We start from the raw sequence: 23,600 nt of genomic DNA on the forward strand, positions 1-23,600 counted from the left end.
GAAGTCCACCAATCCCTTGGAGTTGACTCCTGCAGCCTCCGTGTACTGTGAGCCCAGCTTGCTGTGTGTTGTGTGTGGCCAGTTCCCAGCGCTCTCTCTCCCGCCCGGGCATCCCACCCACCTGCACATATCCCCAATAGAGTGGCCTCTCGCATCGGTAGGTCCACTGACTTCCCGGCCGAGTTATGAAGGTAGGACTTAAGTTTTTTTTAAATGTATTTATTTTTTGTGGTTTTTATGCTTCTTGAATGTTGTTGTGAAGGTGTTTAGTGCTTTGCAAGGTCTTCTCCGCTTCCCTCCCCCACCCCCCCTCCCCCGGTCCCATCTCTGGCTACTTGCGCTGATTTCTTAACTCTCTGCAAGGGTTTTTTGTGCGGCCACAAGTGACCATCTACGCTGGCCTAAGTTAGTTTGGAGCAACTATTCGCATGTCCAAACTGGCTGAAATGGCCAAAACAGGCGTAGGTGGCTGGTAATACTCTCTTTTGTAAAAAGAACAAAACTAAAAAAGATCCTAACTAACTCACTTACACTGGCGCAAATTAAATGTGCAGAATGGGTAATTTTTAAGATACTCCAGAAAAATCAAGTTGCTCCAAAAAAAACGGAGCAACTCCTGGGCAAATTTGGGCCTGATAATGGGCTTGGAATTCCACCAAAATGTATGAGTGCTGCAGTGAGGGTGGAATGTACTGCACAAAATATTGGTCTGGCAATGTGCTCCAAAGATAGCATTGCCTGAAGATACTAGAAAGTCAGTAAAGATTTATCAACTCACATTTTCTTCATTTCTAAGAGGTTCTCTCAAACACCAGGACTGCTGATTGTTTTACTTTTTTAGTAATTTTGCTTTGTGTTTGGGTTTTTACTGCAATCCTTTCCTAACTGAAAGGAATCTGGAGTTACACTGGCACTTGTGACTGATGGTGATCCTGGCTGTAAGTCAGTTAAAGCTCTCTTGCATGCAATAACTAACACACAGATTTTTTTGAGTGCATTTTTGTGTTTAAATTGTCATTGATTTCTTTCTTTGCTCCCAGTTTCTCTGTGACCTCATTTCTCTATTTCATTATTCTTACACTTGGCAATTTGTACATTTAAAAAATGTTCGGTAAAGAAAGTTAGTTGAGACTCAGAAAGTGTGCTAGTGATCAAAATCCTCTTAATTAAACAGAAAACTGGCAACTTTTCATTCCATAGAGAGGAATTCCCTAAAAATTGATTGTTTCTTCTTTAAAATAGACCATTTTCAGCCTCCAGACCAATTTCAAATTTGCGAAGAGAATGAGTGCTTATCCTGAACTTTGTGTGTCTTTGCATGCTGTGTTTTTTTCTGCTTCTTAGAATGATCTTATAGAGATAGACAAGGTGAAGCTCCCTTATCCAGAACTCCTTTATCCAGAACCACCCCTCGTTCGGAACCATTCCTGGCCATCGGGTGGCTCATGCGCAGAACTCCGACATGAACAAATTCCTCACTGCCGACTTCCACAATCGCTGACCTGATCCCGTGATCCACCCACCCACCCCCACTCCCCCCCCCCCCCCCCCCCCCCCCTGCCAGTGATCTCTGTGCCGCACTCCCAGCCCCAAGCCAGCCTCTGATATCCCCTTGCTTAGTACCTGTATCATCCAGTTTAACGTGACCACCCTTCGTCCAGAAAAATCCCATATCTGGAACAGGCCAGCTCTCAAAGGTTCCGGATAAGGGAGGCTCAACCTGTACGACATAATTAAGGGTATGCAAAAGGTAAATCTGGATTGTTCAAATTAGTAAAAGGTAAGTTTAGGACTAATATCAGGAAATACTTCTTCAAGTGAAGAGTGATCTGGATAGAGTTGTGGAGGTGAAAATGCTGGAATCATTAAAAAAAACAATTGAATGCTGCATTGGGACAATTTGGATATCTTTTGGATAGTTAAATTAAGTTGGAATGAATGGTCTTCCTTATCCATACTTGTCGTTTGATCTTGTGAACAGTTCGGAATAACCTGCTCTGAAACATTTCCCAATGGTGAGCTAAGTGTGTAAAAATGAATTATGCAGCAACAAGACAAGTTTAGAAGCAGAACTTGTCACTATCCTCTACTTACCAACCTGTTGAAATTATTTTTGCCAGAAAGAATGCCCATGCCATAATTTGTTACATCATGCCTTAAAATGCAGTGTATTGTTGTTGTTTCCTCAATATCAAGCTGTATTAAAAATGTTTTCCAGACTCCTGCTCATTGTACTACTGATTCATTTGGTTTACCAAGGCATGTGCAGCAAGCATGGCAAGGTGATGATATCAATACTGTTGAGAAATCTGAATATCCACCCTCTTCACCAGCAATTACCGGTGTTCTGCACTCTGCCAGGTAGAAAATGACTAAATGTTGAACTATAATGATGTTTGTTTTGTTGCAAAATCGCATTATGTGTTCATGGTATTTTTCTAACAAGAGTAAATATTAAAAATTTACAAAACAAATGAGAATAAATTCTTTGTTCACCTTGAACATGGTAATAGAATCAACAGATGATAAACTGTGATCATGTTCATGTATATTGTATCTATATGCCTTACAGAATACTATTTAACTGTACAGTTAGTATTTTTTGACATAGAATAACAACAGGCCCACAGCATTAAATTAAAAGATCAAGCTGATCATGGCAGCAGATCATACTTCTCTTTATTTTCTGAGTGATTTTCTCAATGGTCTTTATTTAATTCTGACTTTCGCAGACAGGTTTCAAAATAAACAGTTTTTACTCAGTAAGGTGACCATTCATATCGCTGAGATTTGTGTTATCTAGTTTACTCTTGCATGCTTTTCATTTTATTTTTCTTACATCTTACATGTTCAGCCATGAACTCATTGAATGCTGGTGCAGGCTCGAAGGGCCGAATGGCCTACTTCTGCACCTATTTTCTATGTTTCTATCCAGGAGCTTAATGGTGACTCTAGTACCTCAGGTTTTCCAAATGTGACAATATGCATTATTTTTTGCTGTATAACCGTATTTGCTCATGTTTTTTAGCTGTATGGCAGAAATACAGCTCAAAAACTTAGCTGCAGTGATCTAGTTAAATAGAATATCAATTATGCTGGTTGCCTATATGATACATTGTGCAATCTTCCTGGTTCTGGTGGACCTGAAATCATGAATTACACAAAAAATGTTCATGAACATAAGATATATCATTTGATTGCAATATTAAGATGGATAAAATACCAATAATACTGCAATTGGAATAATATGATGCAGCTGTGGGGGTGAGAGAGAGGAACTTGTTTTAGACAAATTTATTCACTTTGGTAGGAAGAATAGAAATATTTTTAAAATGGTGAGAAACTATTAAATGTTGGTGCTTAGAGAGATTTAGGTATCCTCGTGCACGAAACACAAAGTTAGAATGCAGGTACTGCAAGTAATTAGGAAGACAAATGGTATGTTGGCCTTTATGGCAAGGGGGTTGGAGTACAAGAGTAAGGAAGTCTCACTAGAATTGTACAGGGCTTTGTTGAGACCATACCTGGAGTACTGTGCACAGCCTTGGTCTCCTTATCTGTGGTCTTGGAGGTGGTGGAACGAAGAAGGTTCACTAGATTGATCCCTCGGATGAGCGGGTTGCCCTATGAGGAGAGATTGAGCAGATTGGGCCTATACTATCGAGTTCAGAAGAATGAGAGGTGATCTCATTGAAACATACAAGATACTGAGGGGGATTGATAGGGTAGATACTGAGTGGTTGTTTGCCCTCTCAGGATAAACGGTTGGCCATTTGAGACTGAGATAATGAGAAATGTCTTCACTCAGAGGGTTGTAAATCTTTGGAAACCGTGGATGCTGAGTCATTGGGCATATTTAAGGCTGAGATAGGTAGAGTTTTGGATTCTAGGGGAATCAATGGATATGCGGATTGGGTGGGAAAGTGGTTGCGATCGAAGATCAGCCATTATCTTATTGAATGGTGGAGCAGGCTTGAAGGGCCGTATGGCCGATTCCTGCTCCTAATTCTTATGTTCTTATAATCTCAACAAAAAAAGACATCTTCACCACACAATTTGTCCATTAACATCTTGACTGGACAATTTGGTGTGAAAGGACAGGGTTTTTCCCCACACAGAATATTATCAGTGGCTATTGAGGCAGAGACTATAACAAGTTAAAATGGAATGATATAAGTATTTGAAAATGAAGAATAGAAAAACATGCAGGGAATAAGTAGAGAAATGGTAATAGAGTAGATGGGGCCGACTATCACTTGTTTCATCTGGTATTAACAGGACTATACTGGCCTCAACATGGGGTGGTAGCCTCACTGCTCCATTAACACAGAGAAAGAGGCTGGCGCCATTTTGAAAGGGGTCTACTGCTGGGCACCTGAAGCACCTGCCTGTTTCAGATAGTAAGCACATTTTAACATGCAAATTGGGGTCCTAGGAAGCTACATTACTATTTTTGATTGGAAACCGTGGGAGTTTGCGCTGTGTACATTCCGATCATTTTCATGGGCAAGGGAAGAGAAGAGGCCTAATCAGGGTAAATTTGATACTTTTGTGAAAGGTCCAGAGGAGCAGGAATGCTCCTCTGGACCCTACAAAAATAATCTAGGTCATCAGGAGCTCCCCATCTCCCACCTTAACCTTGATAGAGGCTGAGGCAGCCCGATACTGGCTAGCCTTAATCCGGTGAGCTGCATTTGATGCCCCACAGCTTGCTGGCCCGATTTAAATGAGGCCGGTAGCTGTCTCTTCACTGTGGTAGGCGGGATACCGGCCGGCATCCTCCACTGGTTGTTCGCCCAAAAGTCAAACTGGACCCCAATAGTTCCAAATGTAGGCCATACGACCCCTTGAGCCTGCTCCGCCATTTAATATGATCATGGACTCAGGTCCACTTCCCTGCCTGCTCCCCATAACCCCTTATTCCCTTATTGGTTAAGAAACTGTATCTCTCGGTCTTAAATTTATTCAATGTCCCAGTTTCTACCAGCTCTCTGAGGCAGTGAATTTCACAGATTTAAAACCCTCTGAGAGAAGAAATTCCTCATCAACTCAGTTTTAAATGGGCGGTCCCTTATTCTAAGATTATGCCCCCTAGTTCTAGTCTCTCCTATCAGTAGCACAGACATAATAGTTTCCTTCTGTGCTGTAATTACTATGATTCTGTGAGTAGATTAAAGCCAACATGTTGAGCATTCCAGTCAAGAGTGTTACAGCCGTCATGTCTTAATATCAATCAGCTTCATTCACGCCCGGCAAGAAACATAAAAGGACAGCTTTAAGATCTATCTCGAGACTGGTAAAGGTAACCTTTGATCTTGATGCTGAATTGGTTGTGATTTCAATGTAACACCTATGATTCAAGACAATATGGGCCTGAAATTCAGCATCGCTGGAAAGTTGGTGCTCCCCTCACCTTTTTGTGGCCATTAGCACCGAAATATTTGAGTGGCTGTGCCACCCGATATTCAGCTCCAAAAGTGAACAAATGGGTTCCAGCGCTAATGAACCCTTCCAAAGTGGATTTTTCAGCGTTGTGGCTGTCTTAATGTGAGCGTTATCACCACTGAGAAATTCAGCATGCAGGAAAGGGTTTCTAATGAGCCAGCTGCTCCCTGGCATTTTTAAAGGCCAGGGATTGCAGCAAGGCCCTGAGGGGGGAAGGAGGTTGGCAGAGTAGCTGGTGTAAGAGGTGCAAGGAGAGCCAAAAGGTTCACTGATATGGAGATGGAGACACTGATGGACAGTGTGGAGGACATGTCCTGAAGTGGGGAGACCTGTCAGACAGGCAGTACATAAAAGATTGCAGGGGAGGTGTCAGGCACTCTATATATGTGAGGATGCACCCTCCCAGGAGGATGCTGGCCAGTCAGCACCCGGCCCTTCCAGGGTGGCGATGGGCTGTGCCTCCTAACTCTAGGGCGACGGAGATCCTCCTGTGCCTCCTCCTCCTCAGGTGGTACTGCTGGCTCGACCTCCAGCGGCTGTCCCCTCATGACGGCAAGGTTGTGCAGCATGCAGCAGACCACAACGATTATGGAGACCTGTTGAGAGTACTGCAAGGTGCCACCAGAGTGATCCAGGCACCAGAATCTCTGCTTAAGGATGTCTATTCACTGCTCGATGATGCACCTGGTGGCACAATGATCGTCATTGTATGCATGCTCTGGCGCCGTCCTGGGGTTCCGCAGAGAAGTGATCAGCCAAGAGGACAGGGGATATCCCTTGTCCCCAAGCAGCCAATCGCAATCCTGATTCGGGTCAGTGAAGACAGTGGGCACATTGGTCTGGCGCAGAATGAACGAATCATGGCTGCTGCCTCCCTTGCCCGCTGCCTGTCTGCACGGTGCTGACGGCAACACCTTCTCCTGTGTGCCGCCCGGCTTCTGACCAGGTGTACCAGGTGTTGCCCTCTGCAGCCCACAGGACTGCAGTAAAGAGACAGACAGGGGTATGTGCAAACCTCTGAGCAGCACTCAGCAGCTTTAATGGAGCCAAAACAATTAATAAAACTATATGAAAAGATAAATACTGCGGATGCTGGAAAATGAAATAAAAACAGTAATAATTAATAAAATTATATCAAAAGGTAAATACTGCGGATGCTGGAAAATGAAATAAAAACACTAAAGTAATGAAACTTTTTACCTAGCAAAGGGCCCCAGCGGACATCGGAAACCTCGCGGGGGCACTGCCGGGAAAAGTCCTACCTTTTCCTCGGTGAATTTTGCTGTCCTGGTGGCTTTTCAGCAGCCCGCACGCTGCCGAACTCACCGCTGGAAACTTACATTTACAGTGGCTTCACCGCGCCATTTCTGGCGGAAGTGAACACCGCTCAAATCCTCCTCGAGCTGAATAGGATTCGGGGAGGGAAAAGTACCCGACCGCTGCGGCCGATTGATTTTTTTTCGATCGACCGGCCAAACTTAGAGGTAGCCGTCCCTTCGGGGACGGTGAATTTCGGGCCCTATCACTCCTCAGCATTCAAATAACATTAATAAATAATCAGCACTTTGCTCCTGTGAGCTGCATCCCTCCTTCCCCCAGACCCCCTGTTCCCAATTGAAGCACAGTTCTACCTATTTGTTATTTTAATGTACAGTATCTGCTGAACAATAATGCTTTTTTAACAGGGTCAGAAATGGGAATTGTTTTTGTGTTATTCTGTCACATAGCAGGACTGTGTCAAGGATCTCTGAGGTTACATCTTGTGGTAAACAAAGTTTCAGGTCAGAGAAAGAAGAAAAAATCTCTCTAGAATGGTAAGCACAACTTATTAATTTATGAAGCTAATTTTTCACTAATTGAATAACTAAAATAAATAACATTTCTTCCTTAGTACTTAATGCCATATTTATCAAAAAATGGATCTCCTTAAAACTCCCAATTTACATAGGATACGTAGGATATACAGCACAGAAACAGGCCATTTGGCCTAACCAGTCCATGCCGACATTTATGCTCCATTCGAGCCTCCTCCTGTCTTTCCTCTATCAATGTCACCCTCTAATCCCTTCTCTCTCATGTTTGTCCAGCCTCCCCTTAAATGCATCTATGCTATTCGCTTCAACCTCTCCCTGTGGTCGCGAGTTCCACATTCTCACCACTCTGGGTAAAGAAGTTTCTTCTGAATTCCCTATTGGATTTCTTGGTAACTATCTTATATTGATGGCCTCTAGTTGTGCTTTTCCCCACAAGTGGAAACATTCTCTCCATATCCACTCTATCGAAACCTTTCATAATTTTAAAGACCTCTATTAGGGTCACCCCTCAGGCTCCTTTTTTCAAGAGAAAAGAGACTCAGCCTGTTCATCCTTTCCTGATATGTATACCCTCGCATTTCTGGTATCATCCTTGTAAATCTTTTCTGCACCCTCTCCAGTGCCTCTATATCCTTTTTATAATATGGTGACCAGAACTGTACGCAGTGCTCTAAGTATAGTCTAACCAAGGTTCGATACAGGTTTAGCATAACTTCCTTACTTTTCAAATCTGTCCGTCTAGAAATAAACCCGAGTGCTTGGTTTGCTTTTTTTATGTCCTTGCTAATCTGTAGCACAACTTTTAATGATTTGTGTATTTGTACTCCGAGATCCCTTTTGTTCCTCTACCCCACCTAGACTTGTAGTAAGTGACCTCCCTATTCTTCCTACCGAAATGTACTACCTCACATTTATCTATGTTGAACTTCATTTGCCAATTATTTGCCCATTCTGCAAGTTTATTAATGTCCTCCTGTAATTTGTCGCAGTCCTCCTCAGTATTGACTATCTCCCCAATTTGATGTCATCCGCAAATTTAGAAATTGTGCTTTTGATTCCAAAGTCTAAATCGTTAATGTAAATTGTGAACAGCAGTGGTCCCAGCACTGATCCTTGTGGAACACCACTACCCACTTTCTGCCACTGTGAATAGCTACCCTTAACTCCCACTCTCTGCTTTCTGTCTGGTAGCCAGCTAGCGATCCATTCTGCTACTTGTCCCCTGACTCCGCATTCTCTGATCTTAGTCATTAGTCTGTTATGGGGTACCTTATCAAATGTCTTTAGAAAATGTAGATAAATTACATCTACTGAATTACCATTGTCTACTCTCTCTGTTACCTCTTCAAAAATTCAACAATGTTGATCAAGCAAGATTTTTCCTTTTGAAATCCATGTTGACTATTCATTATTATATTTTTGGTTTCTAGATGTTCTTCTATTCTCTCCTTTAGTAGGGATTCCATTATTTTTCCTACCACCGCCGTTAAGCTGACTGGTCTATAATTCCCTGGACATGTTCTATCCCCCTTCTTAAATATAGGTATTATGTTATCTATCCGCCAGTCCTCTGGCAATACACCTTTTTCTAATTCAGTGTAACCCCTTCAACTTAAAAATTAAGTATCTGTCGAGTTACTTCAAAGTTTTGAACACGCCAAGATTATTTTTGAATGTAACATAGTTGTTTATGATATTTGAAAACAAGATTTCTTGCACACTTACAACACTGGGCATGGTAAATTAGATTTGGAGGAAAATTATAGAAAAAAATTATATTCTATAAAGTTCCATAATACTTTGAAATAGCAATAAACTATTTTGTTTTATGTGTTTATGGTCTTAAAATAAATGTAGTTGATGTTCTCACTTGACTTTCTTACTTAAGTATAACTTATTGTGAATTCTTTCCAGGAAATTGCATTTGCTTACCTTTTACACAGAGCTATGGATTATCTTCAACTATTTGCCTTTTTGTTCTTGTTACTGATAGGGGCTTTAAAGATGCTCACACTGCACAGCTAATGCTGAAACGAGCTCAGAAAATGAAATCCAAGAAAGCAGAGGCTAGAAAATTGCTGGGTATGTTTATATTCCCCCCTGCAACTTGGCAGTCATCCAGCAAGGCAGTCTGGAGGGCAAAGAATTGGGTTCCGTTCACGTATTCTTTTTAGATAAAAGTGTTAACTCTTTCATCCACCCATAGTACATGAGAGTCTTGAGTCAAATGTGCGCAAGTTTATTGTTTTGACATGTTATGAGCATGTCTTCTATGTGTGATTGTTTTTGTCATAACCATGGGATTGTAATTTTGCATGCATGTAAATTCAGGATTATTATTCAAATGCATAATATTTGACAACCTTTGAGGTTCTAAAATTAATTTACTGACATACTTAAAGTTCCATCATGAGCTGTGCAATCATGGAACAGACCGACTGCCTCACCACTTAAATGAATACTTACTTAAGGAAGGATATACTAGCTTTGGAGGGGGTACAGAGACGATTCACTAGGCTGATTCCGGAGATGAGGGGGTTACCTTATGATGATAGATTGAGTAGACTGGGTCTTTACTCGTTTTGAGTTCAGAAGGATGAGGAGTGATCTTATAGAAACATTTAAAATAATGAAAGGGATAGACAAGATAGGAGCAGAGAGGTTGTTTCCACTGGTCGGGGAGACTAGAACTAGGGGGCACAGCCTCAAAATACGGGGGAGCCAATTTAAAACCGAATTGAGAAGGAATTTCTTCTCCCAGAGGGTTGTGAATCTGTGGAATTCTCTGCCCAAGGAAGCTGTTGAGGCTAGCTCATTGAATGTATTCAAGTCACGGATAGATAGATTTTTAACCAATAAGGAAATTAAGAGTTAAGGGGACCGGGCGGGTAAGTGGATCTGCGTCCAAGGCCAGATCAGCCATGATCTTGTTGAATGGCGGAGCAGGCTCGAGGGGCTAGATGGCCTACTCCTATTCCTAATTCTTATGTTCTTATGTTCTTATGAATACACATTTATCTTTTGGGATATCCTCTCGATAACCAAGACCATTTCAACTGAAATTTCATCCCTTATTTGGGGATCCACTGATAATCATGGTTAATGCTCCTTTGACTTCTACCATGCATAGAACACGCACACGTGATCTGTCTCCTCAGTACAATCGGCTCCATCAATATCAGCTGTCGTGATCCTCAATTCCACATCATTCTTGGTCTCATCTGTCACTTTAACAAAAGATTTTTTTTCCCCTTTCAGGTAGGAAGAATTGACAGCTCAAGCAATTCTTAATTCCCAGCCAATCCCCACTCCCTCTTTCCCATCACTTTGTTGTGATCCTATCTTTCACTTTAATCTTCTTCCTCGCCAGGTCTTTACCATCTTCTCTGATCTTCCCTTTTCTGACCCTGAATTATCTGTCCTTAGTTTCATCCCCTTATGCCCAACCACAACAAATTCCAGGCTCAACATGTCACTGAGCTCTTGTTCTGATGCCATTGGTTCCATGCTGCCTTTTTGGACCAAGAAGCACCCTTCATCCACCTTCTATCACCAGCCTTATTAATCCTACTAGAACCTCCCATCTTGCTTCTTCTCTTAATCTATTCAAGTTACGCTCTTTTTCCACTAGACTTGTACTTCACCATTCTCTCAGTTCCAGCTGTGATGTCCATGGGATCCAGGGTAAAGTGGCAAGTTGGATCCAAAATTGGCTTGGAGGTAGGAAGCAAAGAGTAATGATTGATGATGTTTTTGTGACTGGAAGAATGTTTTTCAGTGAGGTTGTGCAGAGCTCAGTACTGGGTCCCTTGCTTTTTGTGGTATATAGCAACAATTTAGATTTGAATATAGGAAGTATGATTAAAAAGTTTGCAGACGACATTAAAATTGGCTGTGTGGTTGATAATAAAGAGGAAAGTCATGAGCTGCAGGAGGATATCAATCGACTGGTCAGGTGGGCAGAGCAGTGGCAAATGGAATTTAATTCAGAGAAGTGTGAGGTGATGCACTTTGGGAGGGCTAATAAGGAAAGGGTATACACATTAAGCAGTAGGCCACTTAATAGTGTTGATGAACAAAGGGACCTTGGAGTGCTTGTCCACAGATCCCTGAAAGTAGCAGGCCAGGTGGATAAGGTGGTTAAGAAGGCATACGGAATGCTTGCCTTTATTGGCCGAGGCATAGAATATAAGAGCAGGGAAGTTATGCTTAAATTGTATAATACTTTGGTTAGGTCACAGCTGGATTACTGCGTGCAGTTCTGGTCGCCATATTATAGGAAGGACGTGATTGCACTAGAGAGAGTGCAGTAGCAGGACATTTGGAAAAGCAAAATTCGGTCAGGCAGAGTCAGCATGGATTTATAAAGGGAAAGTCATGTTTGACAAATTTTCTAGAATTCTTTGAGGATGTAATGAACAGGGTGGATAAAGGGGAACCAGTGGATGTGGTGTATTTGGACTTCCAGAAGGCACTTGACAACGTGCCACATAAAAGATTACTGCACAAGATAAAAGTTCACAGGGTTGGGGGTAACATAAGTAGCATGGATAGAGGATTGGCTGACGAACAGAAAACGGAGAGAGTAGGGATAAATGGTTCATTCTCGTGTTGGCAATCAGTAACCAGTGGGGTGCCGCAGGGATCAGTGCTGGGACCCCAACTATTTACAATCTATATTAACGACTTGGAGGAAGGGACTGAGTGTAACGTAGCCAAGTTTGCTGATGATACAAAGATGGGAGGAAAAGCAATGTGTGAGGAGAACACAAAAAATCTGCAAAAGGACATAGACAGGCTAAGTGAGTGGGCAAAAATTTGGCTTTTGGAGTATAATGTTGGAAAGTGTGAGGTCATGCACTTTGGCAGAAAAAAGAGTAAGTTATTATTTATATGGAGAAAGATTGCAAAGTGCTGCAGTACAGCGGGACCTGGGGGTACTTGTGCATGAAACACAAAAGGTTAGTATGCAGTTACAGCAAGTGATCAGGAAGGCCAATGGAATCTTAGCCTTTATTGCAAAGGGGATGGAGTATAAGAGCAGGGAAGTCTTGCTACAGTTGTACAGGGTATTGGTGAGGCCACACCTGGAATACTGCATGCAGTTTTGGTTTCCATATTTACGAAAGGATATACTTGCTTTGGAGGCAGTTCAGAGAAGGTTCACAAGGTTGATTCCAGAGATGAGGGTGTTGACTTATGAGGAAAGGTTGAGTAGGTTGGGCCTCTACTCATTGGAATTCAGAAGAATGATAGATGATCTTATCGAATCGGAAAAGATTATGAGAGGGCTTGACAACGTGGATGCAGAGAGGATGTTTCCACTGATGGGGGAGACTAAAGCTAGAGAGCATAATCTTAGAATAAGGGGCCGCCCATTTAAAACTGAGATGAGGAGAAATTTCTTCTCAGAGGGTTGTGGATCTGTGGAATTCGCTGCCTCAGGAGAGCTCTGGAAGCTGGGACATTGAATAAATTTAAGACAGAAATAGACAGTTTCTTAAACGATAAGGGAATAAGGGGTTATAGAGAGTGGGCAGGGAAGTGGACCCGAGTCCTTGATCGGATCAGCCATTAAATGGCAGAGCAGGCTCGAGGGGCCGTATGGCCTACTCCTGCTCCTATTTCATATGTTCTTATGTTAGATTTACTAGGATGCTGCCTGGAATGGAGAATCTTAGTTATGAGGACAGATTGGATAGGCTGGGTTTGTTCTCATTGGAGCAGAGGAGGTTGAGAGGAGACCTCATTGAGGTGTACAAAATATTGAGGGGCCTGGACATAATGGATAGTAAGGGTCTATTTCCATTGGTGGAGGGGTCTATAATGAGGGAGCATAGTTTTAAGGTAGTTGGTGGAATGTTTAGAGGGGATTTGAGGGGGGGCTTCTTTACGCAGAGGGTTGTGGGGATCTGGAACTCGCTGCCTGGAAGAGTGGTGGATGCAGAAACCCTCACCACTTTTAAGAGATGGTTGGACGGGCACTTAAAGTGCAGTAACCTGCAGGGTTACGGTCCTAGAGCTGGTAATTGGGATTAGACTGGATGACCTTTTGTTGAACAACACAGATATAATGGTAAGTACCGTAGGGAATCGAATAAGGCCAGGGTGATCTCCTGGACTAGTTTCGATCGCCTGGATGGGTCGGAGAGGAATTTTCCCGGATTTTTTCTCCCTAAATTGGCCTGAATTTTTATCTGGTTTTTGCCTCTCCCAGGAGATCACATGGCTTCGGTTGAGGTGGAGTGTAGAATGTTTCACTATAAGGGATGTCGCAGTTGTGTGAGGCGGACTGGTTGGGCTGGGTGCTCTTTGCAATTCATAGGTTTATATGTAACCTTTAGAGCTGCCATCCAAGGGCCGTGCGGCTCTTTGTCGGCCGGCGTGGTCACGATGGCCCGAAATGGCCTCCTTCTGCGCTGTAAATTTCTATGTTTCTATGTCATTATCATTAAATCTGCTGATAATGGAGGTACAGTTATTGTATGGCAAAACAACCTTCGGACCAGCTTAAAGCCAACTGACTCCTCATCTTATTTTCCTCTGGATCATGATCCCACTATTGAATACCAAACTATCAATTCCCAGGCTGTTACTGATCTAATTTCTTTCAGCAATCTTGCCCGCACCCTCAATTGCCTCCAACTCTGCAAGATAGATTTCTTGCTCATCCCCAAAATGCACAAACAGTACACCAATTGTTTCAGTGTGCGTCTGTCCCACTAAACTAATTTTCTCTTATCTTGACTCCATTCTGCCGCCCAATCCCCCCCTGACTCCTATCCACCAATAACTCTTCCAATTCCTCGTACTCCATTATAATATATCAAAAGCAAACTACTGCGGATGCTGGAATCTGAAATAAAAATAGAAAATGCTAGAAATCTCAGTGGGTCAGGCAGCATCTGTGGAGAGAAAAACAGAGTTAACGTTTCAGGTCGAAGACCCTTCCGCAGAACTCCATTGATGATTTCAGTTCTCCAACCGCAATCATTTCCTTTTCACCATGGATGTACAGTCTCGGTATACTTCCTTCCCTCAATGAGAACACTCTTTAGGCTTTCCACTTCATTCTTGAAAGGGGCCCCATTCATAACCACTTCCTCCTGAACATGTTCTCATCTTGAAAAACTCTTTTAATTCTACTCACTCCACCAGATAAAATTTGTTACTTTTGGAATTTGCATGGGTGCCAACTATGCTTGTCTTTTTATGGGACATGTGGAACACTCTGTTCCATCTGATTTATATCTGCACCCTGAAATATTCCTCCATTGCATTGACCTGAAGAGCCTGCCTGTTTCAGACAGTAGGCACATTTCAATAGGCAAATTGGGTCCTAGGAACCCATATTACCATTTTGGTTGGAAATGGTCGGAGAGTGCGGTGTGTACGTTACGAGACTTGAGCACAAAATCTAAGATGACACTCCAGTGCAGTACTGATGGAGTGCTGTGCTGTTGGAGGTGCCGTTTTTCTGATGGGACATTAAACTGAAGCCTCGCCTACGCTCTCAGGTGGATGTAATATATCCCATGGCATCATTTCAAAGAAGAGCAGAGGAGTTATCCCTGGTGTCCTGGCCAATATTTATACCTCAATTAACATCACTTAAAAGAAAAAGCAGATTATTTAGTCATTATCACATTGCTGTTAGCTTGCTGTGTGCAGATTGGCTGCCACGTTTCCTATATTATAACAGTGACTACACTTCAGAAGTACTTAATTGGCTGTAAAACACTTTGGGACATCCTGACATTGTGAAAGGCGCTATTAAATGCAAGTTTTTCTTTTTCTTCCAATTCCCACCTATCCCTGTTCTCCATCTTTGACTCTTACCTTCCATTTCCCTGTTCAGCAAAGATTTTTCAATATTGGTCCAATTTACAACAGGATTATTTGAAATGGGCACAAAACTAACTCAAATGGAAGTGTGCTGTTTGCACCAAGTATTCCATGGTCAGCACATGCAGGTACAAATTCAGACTTGTGAAGAAAGTGGAAACTTGTGGAGACAACTAAAGAGAAGTATCAAAATAACAGAACAAATTTCTTGCAGTTTAGGAAAAATTCAGGGAGCATTTCAACCCATTGCAGTCTTTTCCAAGGCTGATGTGATGGTGACTAAGAAAGAAAGGTCAAATATGAAAGGCACTGAAACCCAAGGTGCCAACATGAGTCTGCAGGAAAGACCGTGCAGCTCAGCTTTCCTGATTAAAAGCAGTTGAAGTCGAGGTGGTGTTGCATATGGTAGTCACGGGGAAGCTAAGAGGCTGCAGGGTGACTTGGACAGGTTAGGTGAGTGGGCAAATACATGGCAGATGCAGTATAATGTAGATAAATGTGAGGTTATCCACTTTGGTGATAAAAACAGGAAGGCAGAATATTATTTGAATGGTGATAGATTAGTAAAAGGGGAGGTGCAATGAGACCTGGGTGTCATGGTACATCAGTTATTGAAAGTTGGCATACAGGTACAGCAGGCAGTAAAGAAAGCAAATGGCATGCTGGCCTTCATAGCGAGAGAATTTGAGTATAGGAGCAGGGAGGTCTTACTACAGTTGTACAGGGCCTTGGTGAGGCCACACCTTGAATATTGTGTGCAGTTTTGATCTCCTAATCTGAGGAAGGACATTCTTGCTATTGAGGGAGTGCAGCGAAGGTTCACCAGACTAATTCCCGGGATGACAGGACTGACATATGAAGAAAGACTGGATCGACTAGGCTTATATTCAATGGAATTTAGAAGAATAAGAGGGGATCTCATAGAAACATATAACATTCTGATGGGATTGGACAGGTTAGATGTAGGAAGAATGTTCCCGATGTTGGATAAGTTCAGAACCAGGGGACACAGTCTAAGGATAAGGGGTAAGCCATTTAGGAGAAGAAACTTCTTCACTCAGTGTTGTGAACACGTGGAATTCTCTACCACGGAAAGTTGTTGAGGCCAGTCCGTTAGATATATTCCAAAGGGAGTTAGATGTGGCCCTTACGGCTGAAGGGATCAAGGGGTATGGAGAGAAAGCAGGAATGGGGCGCTGAAGTGGATGATCAACCATGATCATATTGAACGGTGGTGCAGGCTCAAAGGGCCAAATGATCTACTCCTGCACCTATTTTTTATGTTTCTGTGTATCAATACGGCAAAATTAATATTAAAATGAAACTCTTGCCGGTTTAAAGTGAGCACTTCTTTTGGTCAAAAGAAATGGGATGGAGAAACAGAATTGTGCCTAATTTTCTGACAAGTCCATTCAACTTACAAGCAAAAATCAGCCAGAAACAAACAGAAAATCTAGATTTCCATTTCTGACATTGGGCTTTCCACAGACCTCAATTACAAGCCTACTAACTCCCAAAGCTACCTGGATTATGCTTCTTCCCACACGGCTTCTTGTAAAAATCTATTTCTTTCTTCCATTTTCACGATCTCCATTGCATCTGCTCTGATGATTCAACTTCCCACACCAGGGCTGGGATTTCGGCAACAGAGGCGAGTTCGATGCGGGCAGCATTGATGCAGCATGGGAAACCCGCTCCTATGTCAGTCCGCTCTCTCCTTTCAATTTTCCGTAGCTGGGGCTTGTTAAGTCCGCCCTGTGGGTTTCCCGGCCAATTAACTGCAAGCCCGTCTGATGACATCATCTGATGATACATCATCAGCCAGTTTCCTTAAAGGGATATTCCCAACTTTTTTTTGACAGTTCTCACAGTCTTTTTCAGCATTGATCTACTTCAAACACTGCACAAAGATGCACAGCTGCACCCAGGCTCTCGCATGACTCCCTCTAGACGCTTATAGAGGGAGTCACAGCATGCAGAGAGGTTCTCTTTCATTCCAGTGGACTGAAGAGACCTCCCCAGGACACCAACGCAGCCTGGTTGCACATGAGGGCACAAGCAGGGATGTCGTCTAGAGGAGCTGGCTGCAGTGGCGCAAACCTTTCAATGATCTCAGTCGATCACAAAACGTTACTGCAAAGCCACACTCAACCTCATCCTGCTGTGCCACTCATCACATCCCCATCATTCTGCTTTCCCTACCCTACTCCTGCACATCCTTGCTCACACCAGCTTAACCTTGCACCTCCACCCATCTCTCTCTCTATCTACATTATCAGTTTCCTATTTCACTAGCCACCCCTCACACTTACCCTCATCCTTGTCCAATCATACCAACTAGTAACACCAAGGGTAGGCACTTGGGTCCTTTAACCAATGTTCATGTATCGTTAATGTTGATGTGTTGTCAAACATTGAAATTTTTATTTTCAGGACTTTTCATTCTTGGACAGATTTGTGAGCACCTTTGGAATTGGCTTAGTGAGTTTTAATGAATGGCGAGACATAAGGGTACCCCTCAAAATGGCCATGAGTGTGAAAGGAATGGGTTGGACATTGCAGGGATGCTTTATGGAGCTGGTGTCGGGTGGTGCCAATCTGGCACATCATGTGGGAGTCAAGGTGTACAGTGTGAAGTGAAGTAAATGTGGCCATGGTGTGGCCTCTCGGGCAGCAATGTGGTTGGGTTGCTGATACCCTCTGTACTGTGCAGCATCAGGTGATTGCGGAGAAGGTTGATGTTGTTGGTGGTGATGTTGGTGTGTTTAGTGATGTTGGTGTTGGGGCTGATCATGGTGGGATTCTGAGGACCAAGGTGAGAGTATTTGAAGGGCACCAATGCTGCTGGAATAAATGGCATGACAGAAGCGATCTGTCAATGGTGAGAGAGGTTGTTCCAAGGAGGTGACAGGTGAATAGAGTGACAGTGAATAGAGAGTTCACTGCAAACACTTCCAAAGTGCAAACAACTCAAAAATCTCTTCCAAAACCTGAAGGCTTCAGCTTCTGACATTGGAAAATGAACAGCTGTGAAATGGTAGCTTTTATACCACTTCTGCAGATGTCAACTAACCAAAGCAATAGAGAGTCACTGCGAACCCAACACACTCATCTGCCGTGAAACCCGAGGGACAGCAAACTCACCAAAAACTTGGTAAAATTGTAAGTGCCTGCTTTTACGCCTCTTAACTGGCATTTAAGTGCCTTTTAATGATTATTACCTGGCCTGCCGCTTGCTGTCATGTCTGCTATCTGAACGCACATCTGACAGCTGAGAAACTCGTATGGAGGCGGGTTCAGAACGGGATCCCGTCCCGCTGTCGGTCAAAGCCATTTCAACAGTGGGCCCGCCTCCAAACCCGGGACTTGCAGAGCTGGGAGATTCCGGCCCTGAGCTTCTGAAATGTGCTTTTTCTTCCACTGAGCTTCCCCTTGACAATGGTTGACTAGACCTTTGATTGTGCCCTTCCCATTTCCCATGCTTCTGTTCACCCCATCTTCTTCCTCTCATAATGGATAAATCCCCCCTTGCCCTCACTTAACAACCCAACCAGCCACTGTATTCACTAGATCATCTTCCATCATCTGCAACATAATCACACCACCAAACATTATCATGGAGATCATTGCCTCCATGATAACCTTGTTTATTTTTCCACCACCCTAATTTCCATTTGTCTTCTGGCACTTTCTTTCCCCTCTTCCCATACCACTGTCCAAGGGCTTAAACATTCTTTCTATATAATTTACAATTTATGTGTAGTTCCTGCAATGTAATATATTATATTTTCAATGCACAGTGTGATCTCCTTTACACTGGGAAGACCAAATACAGATGGTGAAAACCTTGGGCCGTAATTTGTGGCCATTTGAGGTGAGCCCGCACCCGTAGGGGCTGCGCAAGTTCCGGGTTTAGGAATGTGCCTAACTTCTCTTGAGAGATCACAAGAATGCCCAGTGAATGCCTGTGGAATTCTTACACCTGGTAAAAGCAGGTGTAAGGCCTGATTTTACCAGTGTAAGAGTATAAAAAAACAGAAACATTTAATTTTATCAATAATTCATACATTTAAAAATCTGTGAAATAAAGTTTATTTTTAGCCCCTTTAAAACATGTAAATTTGTTTTTCAAAACATTTTATTTTTGTTTTAAATATTTAATTAAATTCCATTCAAATTAATTTTAAATATGTGATTTTATTTTTATTTATTTGAAGTATTGAGGTATTTTTGGGATTCCCATTCATACTTATGGGGTTTCCGTAATATGAATGGGAATCCCCTTCTTTCATTCATTGGGCCAGCCCACGTGATCCCAGGAGCACTTGCGATCCGCGTGCACCCCTGAGATACGTGGGCCTCTACCCGCAGGTACCCAGAGAGGTTCAGGACCATGAGTCTCCAGACCACCAGGTACATGGGCATTTTATTTGTGGATTGGAGGCATTTCCCTACAGGAAGCCTAAAACCACAAATTCAGGGCCCTTGTATTTGCAAGTGTGACCTGATCTACCTGTGACTCACCACTTTTAACTACCCCACCAATTCACAATTTGATCTCTCTGTCTTAAAATGGGTGCACCTGAATTCCTACCCTATCCAGCCATGGTAGAGAAAACACATTTGCAGTCAGTACCCCAGGATTAAGTTGGGAAATATTTCCTAAGATTCCTTCTTCTGATCACTATCCAATGATCCTTGCTGGAACTGAGTGCGCAGAGATATCAGATGAGCTCAAGGTTCAGCTCAGTTGTCGTACCCCTACAGTTCAATAACCTATCAACACTCACTGAGTCTCACACATAAATAATGGCAACTTCATCAACATATTAAATGATGTGCGATCAGCGCCCATAGAACTGTATCCCACAGAGTCAATGACTTCAGAAGGAAAGGAGAGAAAATTTATGAAAATGGGGGGAAAAGTAGCTTGCATAAGGCCAGATATCAAAACGATGGAAACATTCCAAGATGGTGCAATAGAGTGTCATTGTTGTATCTCAAACATACTTGATGTGCCCCATGAGGCTGACTTTCAGAATATTCAGGAAAGGGAGGGAAAAAATAGCTGGCAAGAAATGTCTTTCCATGTCACTCAAATATGCCTTTTGGTTGTCTGCCAATTGACAGCATCTATGGATATGTCTTTGTATTGGCAACATTCTGTTTTCTCAGTAAATAGGGTGGAGATATAAGAAATTATGAAACAAATACAAAAATAAAGCTTCAAAGATAGAATCACAAACTTCAAAATAGTACACCAATGGCTTTTTAAGTTCAAATGACTGATACTGATGTCAGAAAAAATATGGAAACTAAATCCTGAATACACATTCATTGCTTGGGGCTATACAGCGATGACTGACTAACCATAATGTCGTATGCTTCCTCAGTGCACTGCAATCAGAATGTGTCGTGTTTTTAGTGTCGTTGCATGAAATAAGGTGTGACATGATGGCCAGACCTGTTATTCAACCAGTCATATCTGCAGGCCCTGGCACACCAAACTAATGACCAAAGAAAATTATCTTTGGAGGCTCTGTGTCATCAGAGAGCCAGATGCAAACCTGTGCCCTCTGCTAAAAGAACAACTATAGCTAGCATGCAGCTTTGGCAAATGGATTCAAAATATATAGAGCCTTTCCAAAGGCTTTTAGAACTTTTGTCACCTTAATATGTCAATCCCCTTTAATTGACCATCCCTTTAACTTTCACCTGCATGCCACTTTCCGCTCTCATCATTGGTGTCAGCCTTGGCTCAGTGGTATCACTCTCACCTCTGAGTCAGAAGCTTGTGAGTTCAAGTTCCACTTCAGAGACTTGAGCACCAAATCCAGGCTGACACTCCTGTGCAGTACTGAGGGTGTCTGCACTGACGGAGCTGCCGTCTTTCAGATGAAATGTTAAACCAAGGCTCTCTTTGTCCTTTCAGGTGGATGTAAAAGATCCCATGGCATTATTTCAAAGATGAGCAGGGGAATTCTCCGTGATGCCTTGGCCAGTATTTATCCTTCAACCAACATCACTAAAACAGATTACCTGGTCATTACAAAAACAGCTTACATTTATATAGTGCCTTTAACATAGTAAAACGTTTCAAGGCGCTTCACAGAGCATTATCAGACAGAATTTGACACTGAGCCACGTGAGATATTAGGAAACATGATAGTCAAGGAGTTAGGTTTTAATAGCATCTTAAAAGAGGAAAGACGTGGAGAGATGGAGAGGTTAGGGAGGGAATTCCAGAGCTTGGGGCCTGGGCAGCTGAAGGCACAATGGTGGAGCAATTAAAATCTGTTATGGAGGAGCGCAGAAATCTCAGAGGGTTGTAGGGCTGGAGGATACAGGGTTGGGAGGGGCAAGGCCATGGAGGGATTTGAAAGGATGCGAGTTTTAAAATCAAGGTATTGCCAGACCAGGAGCCAATGTAGGTCAGCGAGCACTGGAGTAATGGGTGAACGGTACTTAGCTGTTTGTGTGGCCTTACTGTGCGCAAATGGGCTGCACTTTTCCTACATTACAACAGTGAATACTCTTCAAAAGAACTGTAAAGCGCTTTGGGACATCCTGAGGTTGTGAACGGTGCTTTATAAATGCAAGTTCTTTCCTGTGCTCTTTGCATGTCAAAATTTGCCTAGCAACCTAGGATGACCAATTCACATGGAGTTATACATAATGGAGCTAATCGGAGGCATATATAAATAAACAGGATATCTTAAAAGTATCGTTCAAAATATTGATCATAAAGTCCTGGATTTCTGTTAATGCTTTAAGAACCAATGATGGAAATTAGTTCATAATATTAGTTTATGTTTAGAAGACCTTTCATGTTATGAACTATCCATGTGTTGAACTAGCCACGACAGATGAAATATAACCCAGTCTTAGCCAAGTAATGTCCTGGATTAACATTATTGTGGATCAGAATTGTAACCATTAACTGCCCATTCATTTTCATAATAACTTCCTTGGTCCAAAGTGTCATTCCAATCTGATTAATGCAGTCAAATTTATTTAAGTTTCTGGCTCAGGAGCATTTACTGTTGACTATAAATTACAAATGCCCATAGCTGTTTTCATAATGTCTTTGGTTTGTATACTGAAAGAATCAATTTGGCTTGTTTGGATGGAACTGGTTTAGTACAACATACAACATTGAAATAAAGCAAATTCATTTCTGCTTTGTACTGAATATGATTATTTGAATCATATTCAGTGCAGAAGAGGAAATAAGTTGAATATCTATGTTCTGTAAAAATGATATTACCATAATCTTTTGGAGAGTCAAGTTTGAGAAAAGTCATAATAGTTGAGACAAACCTTTAGATCAACAAAATAGTTGTGCCGATTTTAACCTGCCCAACTGATGGAAACCAGGCAGGTGGGTAGATGGAATCGCGGTAGAGTACTTACTGCTGCATTCCGTGCTGCCATTTTAACCATGCACTCTTTGAAGTCGACCAAGGCATCTACCAGAGGCAGACAGGGCCTATCATAAGTCAGCTGGTGAGGAAGGCTGCTCATTGGAAGCCATACCCAGCACACCACTGTACAGGCTGAGAGTCACTTTCTTGGAGCTATCTGAGGAGCTTTGCTTCAGGAACCTGTGCTTCTCCAGGCAGGCTGTGGCAAACTCTACAGCCTCCTGCAACACAGCCTGTTCCCTACAGGAACAGTGGGTTTGTCAGTGGCTGTCAAAGTCACCACAGCCCTTAACTTCTTTGCCATGGCTCCTTCCAGTCTCACAGGGGACATCAGCCGCATCTCAAAGTCTATGCTACTCAGCTGCGTTAATCAGGTCACTGATGCCCTGTTCGCATTGTGTGAGCTGAGCAGTTTTAATTTCATGGCTGGGCCCTTGACGTCCTGATCTCTGTTCTGCTCAGCAGATCTGGAAGAGGATCTTGCCCTTCAGAGAGCTCGCTCTTGTGCTGCCCTGCTACCAGTACCTGCTGCTGCTCACTTGTGTTGGTCATTTCGACGCGTGCAGATCATCTGCCTGACTATCTAATCCACATGGAATGCCAATGTCTGTGCTGGTGTTTGGGATGGATGGAGTGCGTGACGATAATTCCTCAGGAGGATTGTCCTCCGCTGGGGTGTCTTCTGCAGGAACCCCATGCTAGAGGAGAGAGAAAAGGGATAAGAGTTAGGATGATAATGAGAAGCTGGGCATTAGGTGACAGTCATGAGAAGGCAGCATGAAGTTGTTAAGCTGGCTGAATATTTTCTGCGATGAATGAAAGGTTACAAGTAATATGTAGACATCCTGCACAGGTAAGCCACCAGACTTACCTTACCCAAAGCTCATGGCTCTGCCCGGGCCACTAAACCTACAGGGCTTCTTGCTTTGCTTGGGTGAGGATTATAATTTTGGGTATTCCTCAGCGCCCCCCGCCCCTCACCCCCGCCAACCTGATCCTCTCCCTAGTATTATGCGCTGATTTGTCTTGCAGAAATATTGCATGGGAGTTGGTGAGTGGCTGTTGAAAGGGT

At 42.8% G+C, this 23,600-nt stretch overlaps 1 protein-coding gene across 3 annotated transcripts in view; it reads left to right on the top strand.

Annotated features, from left to right (window-relative positions):
• lrriq1 (leucine-rich repeats and IQ motif containing 1) overlaps positions 1-23,600 on the top strand; it is a 218,750-nt gene that overhangs the window by 161,131 nt on the left and 34,019 nt on the right. For 2 of the 3 annotated variants that reach the window (XM_070900197.1, XM_070900199.1), the window contains 3 exons: positions 2,219-2,361; positions 7,173-7,259; positions 9,253-9,341. In XM_070900197.1, the coding sequence (XP_070756298.1) occupies positions 2,219-2,361; positions 7,173-7,259; positions 9,253-9,341 (319 nt within the window). The remainder of the gene's footprint in view (positions 1-2,218; positions 2,362-7,172; positions 7,260-9,252; positions 9,342-23,600) is intronic. The other variant, XM_070900198.1, reaches the window with a different exon arrangement.

This window comes from Pristiophorus japonicus, chromosome 15 (assembly GCF_044704955.1).
Source record: "Pristiophorus japonicus isolate sPriJap1 chromosome 15, sPriJap1.hap1, whole genome shotgun sequence".
Classification (NCBI taxonomy): Eukaryota; Metazoa; Chordata; class Chondrichthyes; family Pristiophoridae; genus Pristiophorus; species Pristiophorus japonicus.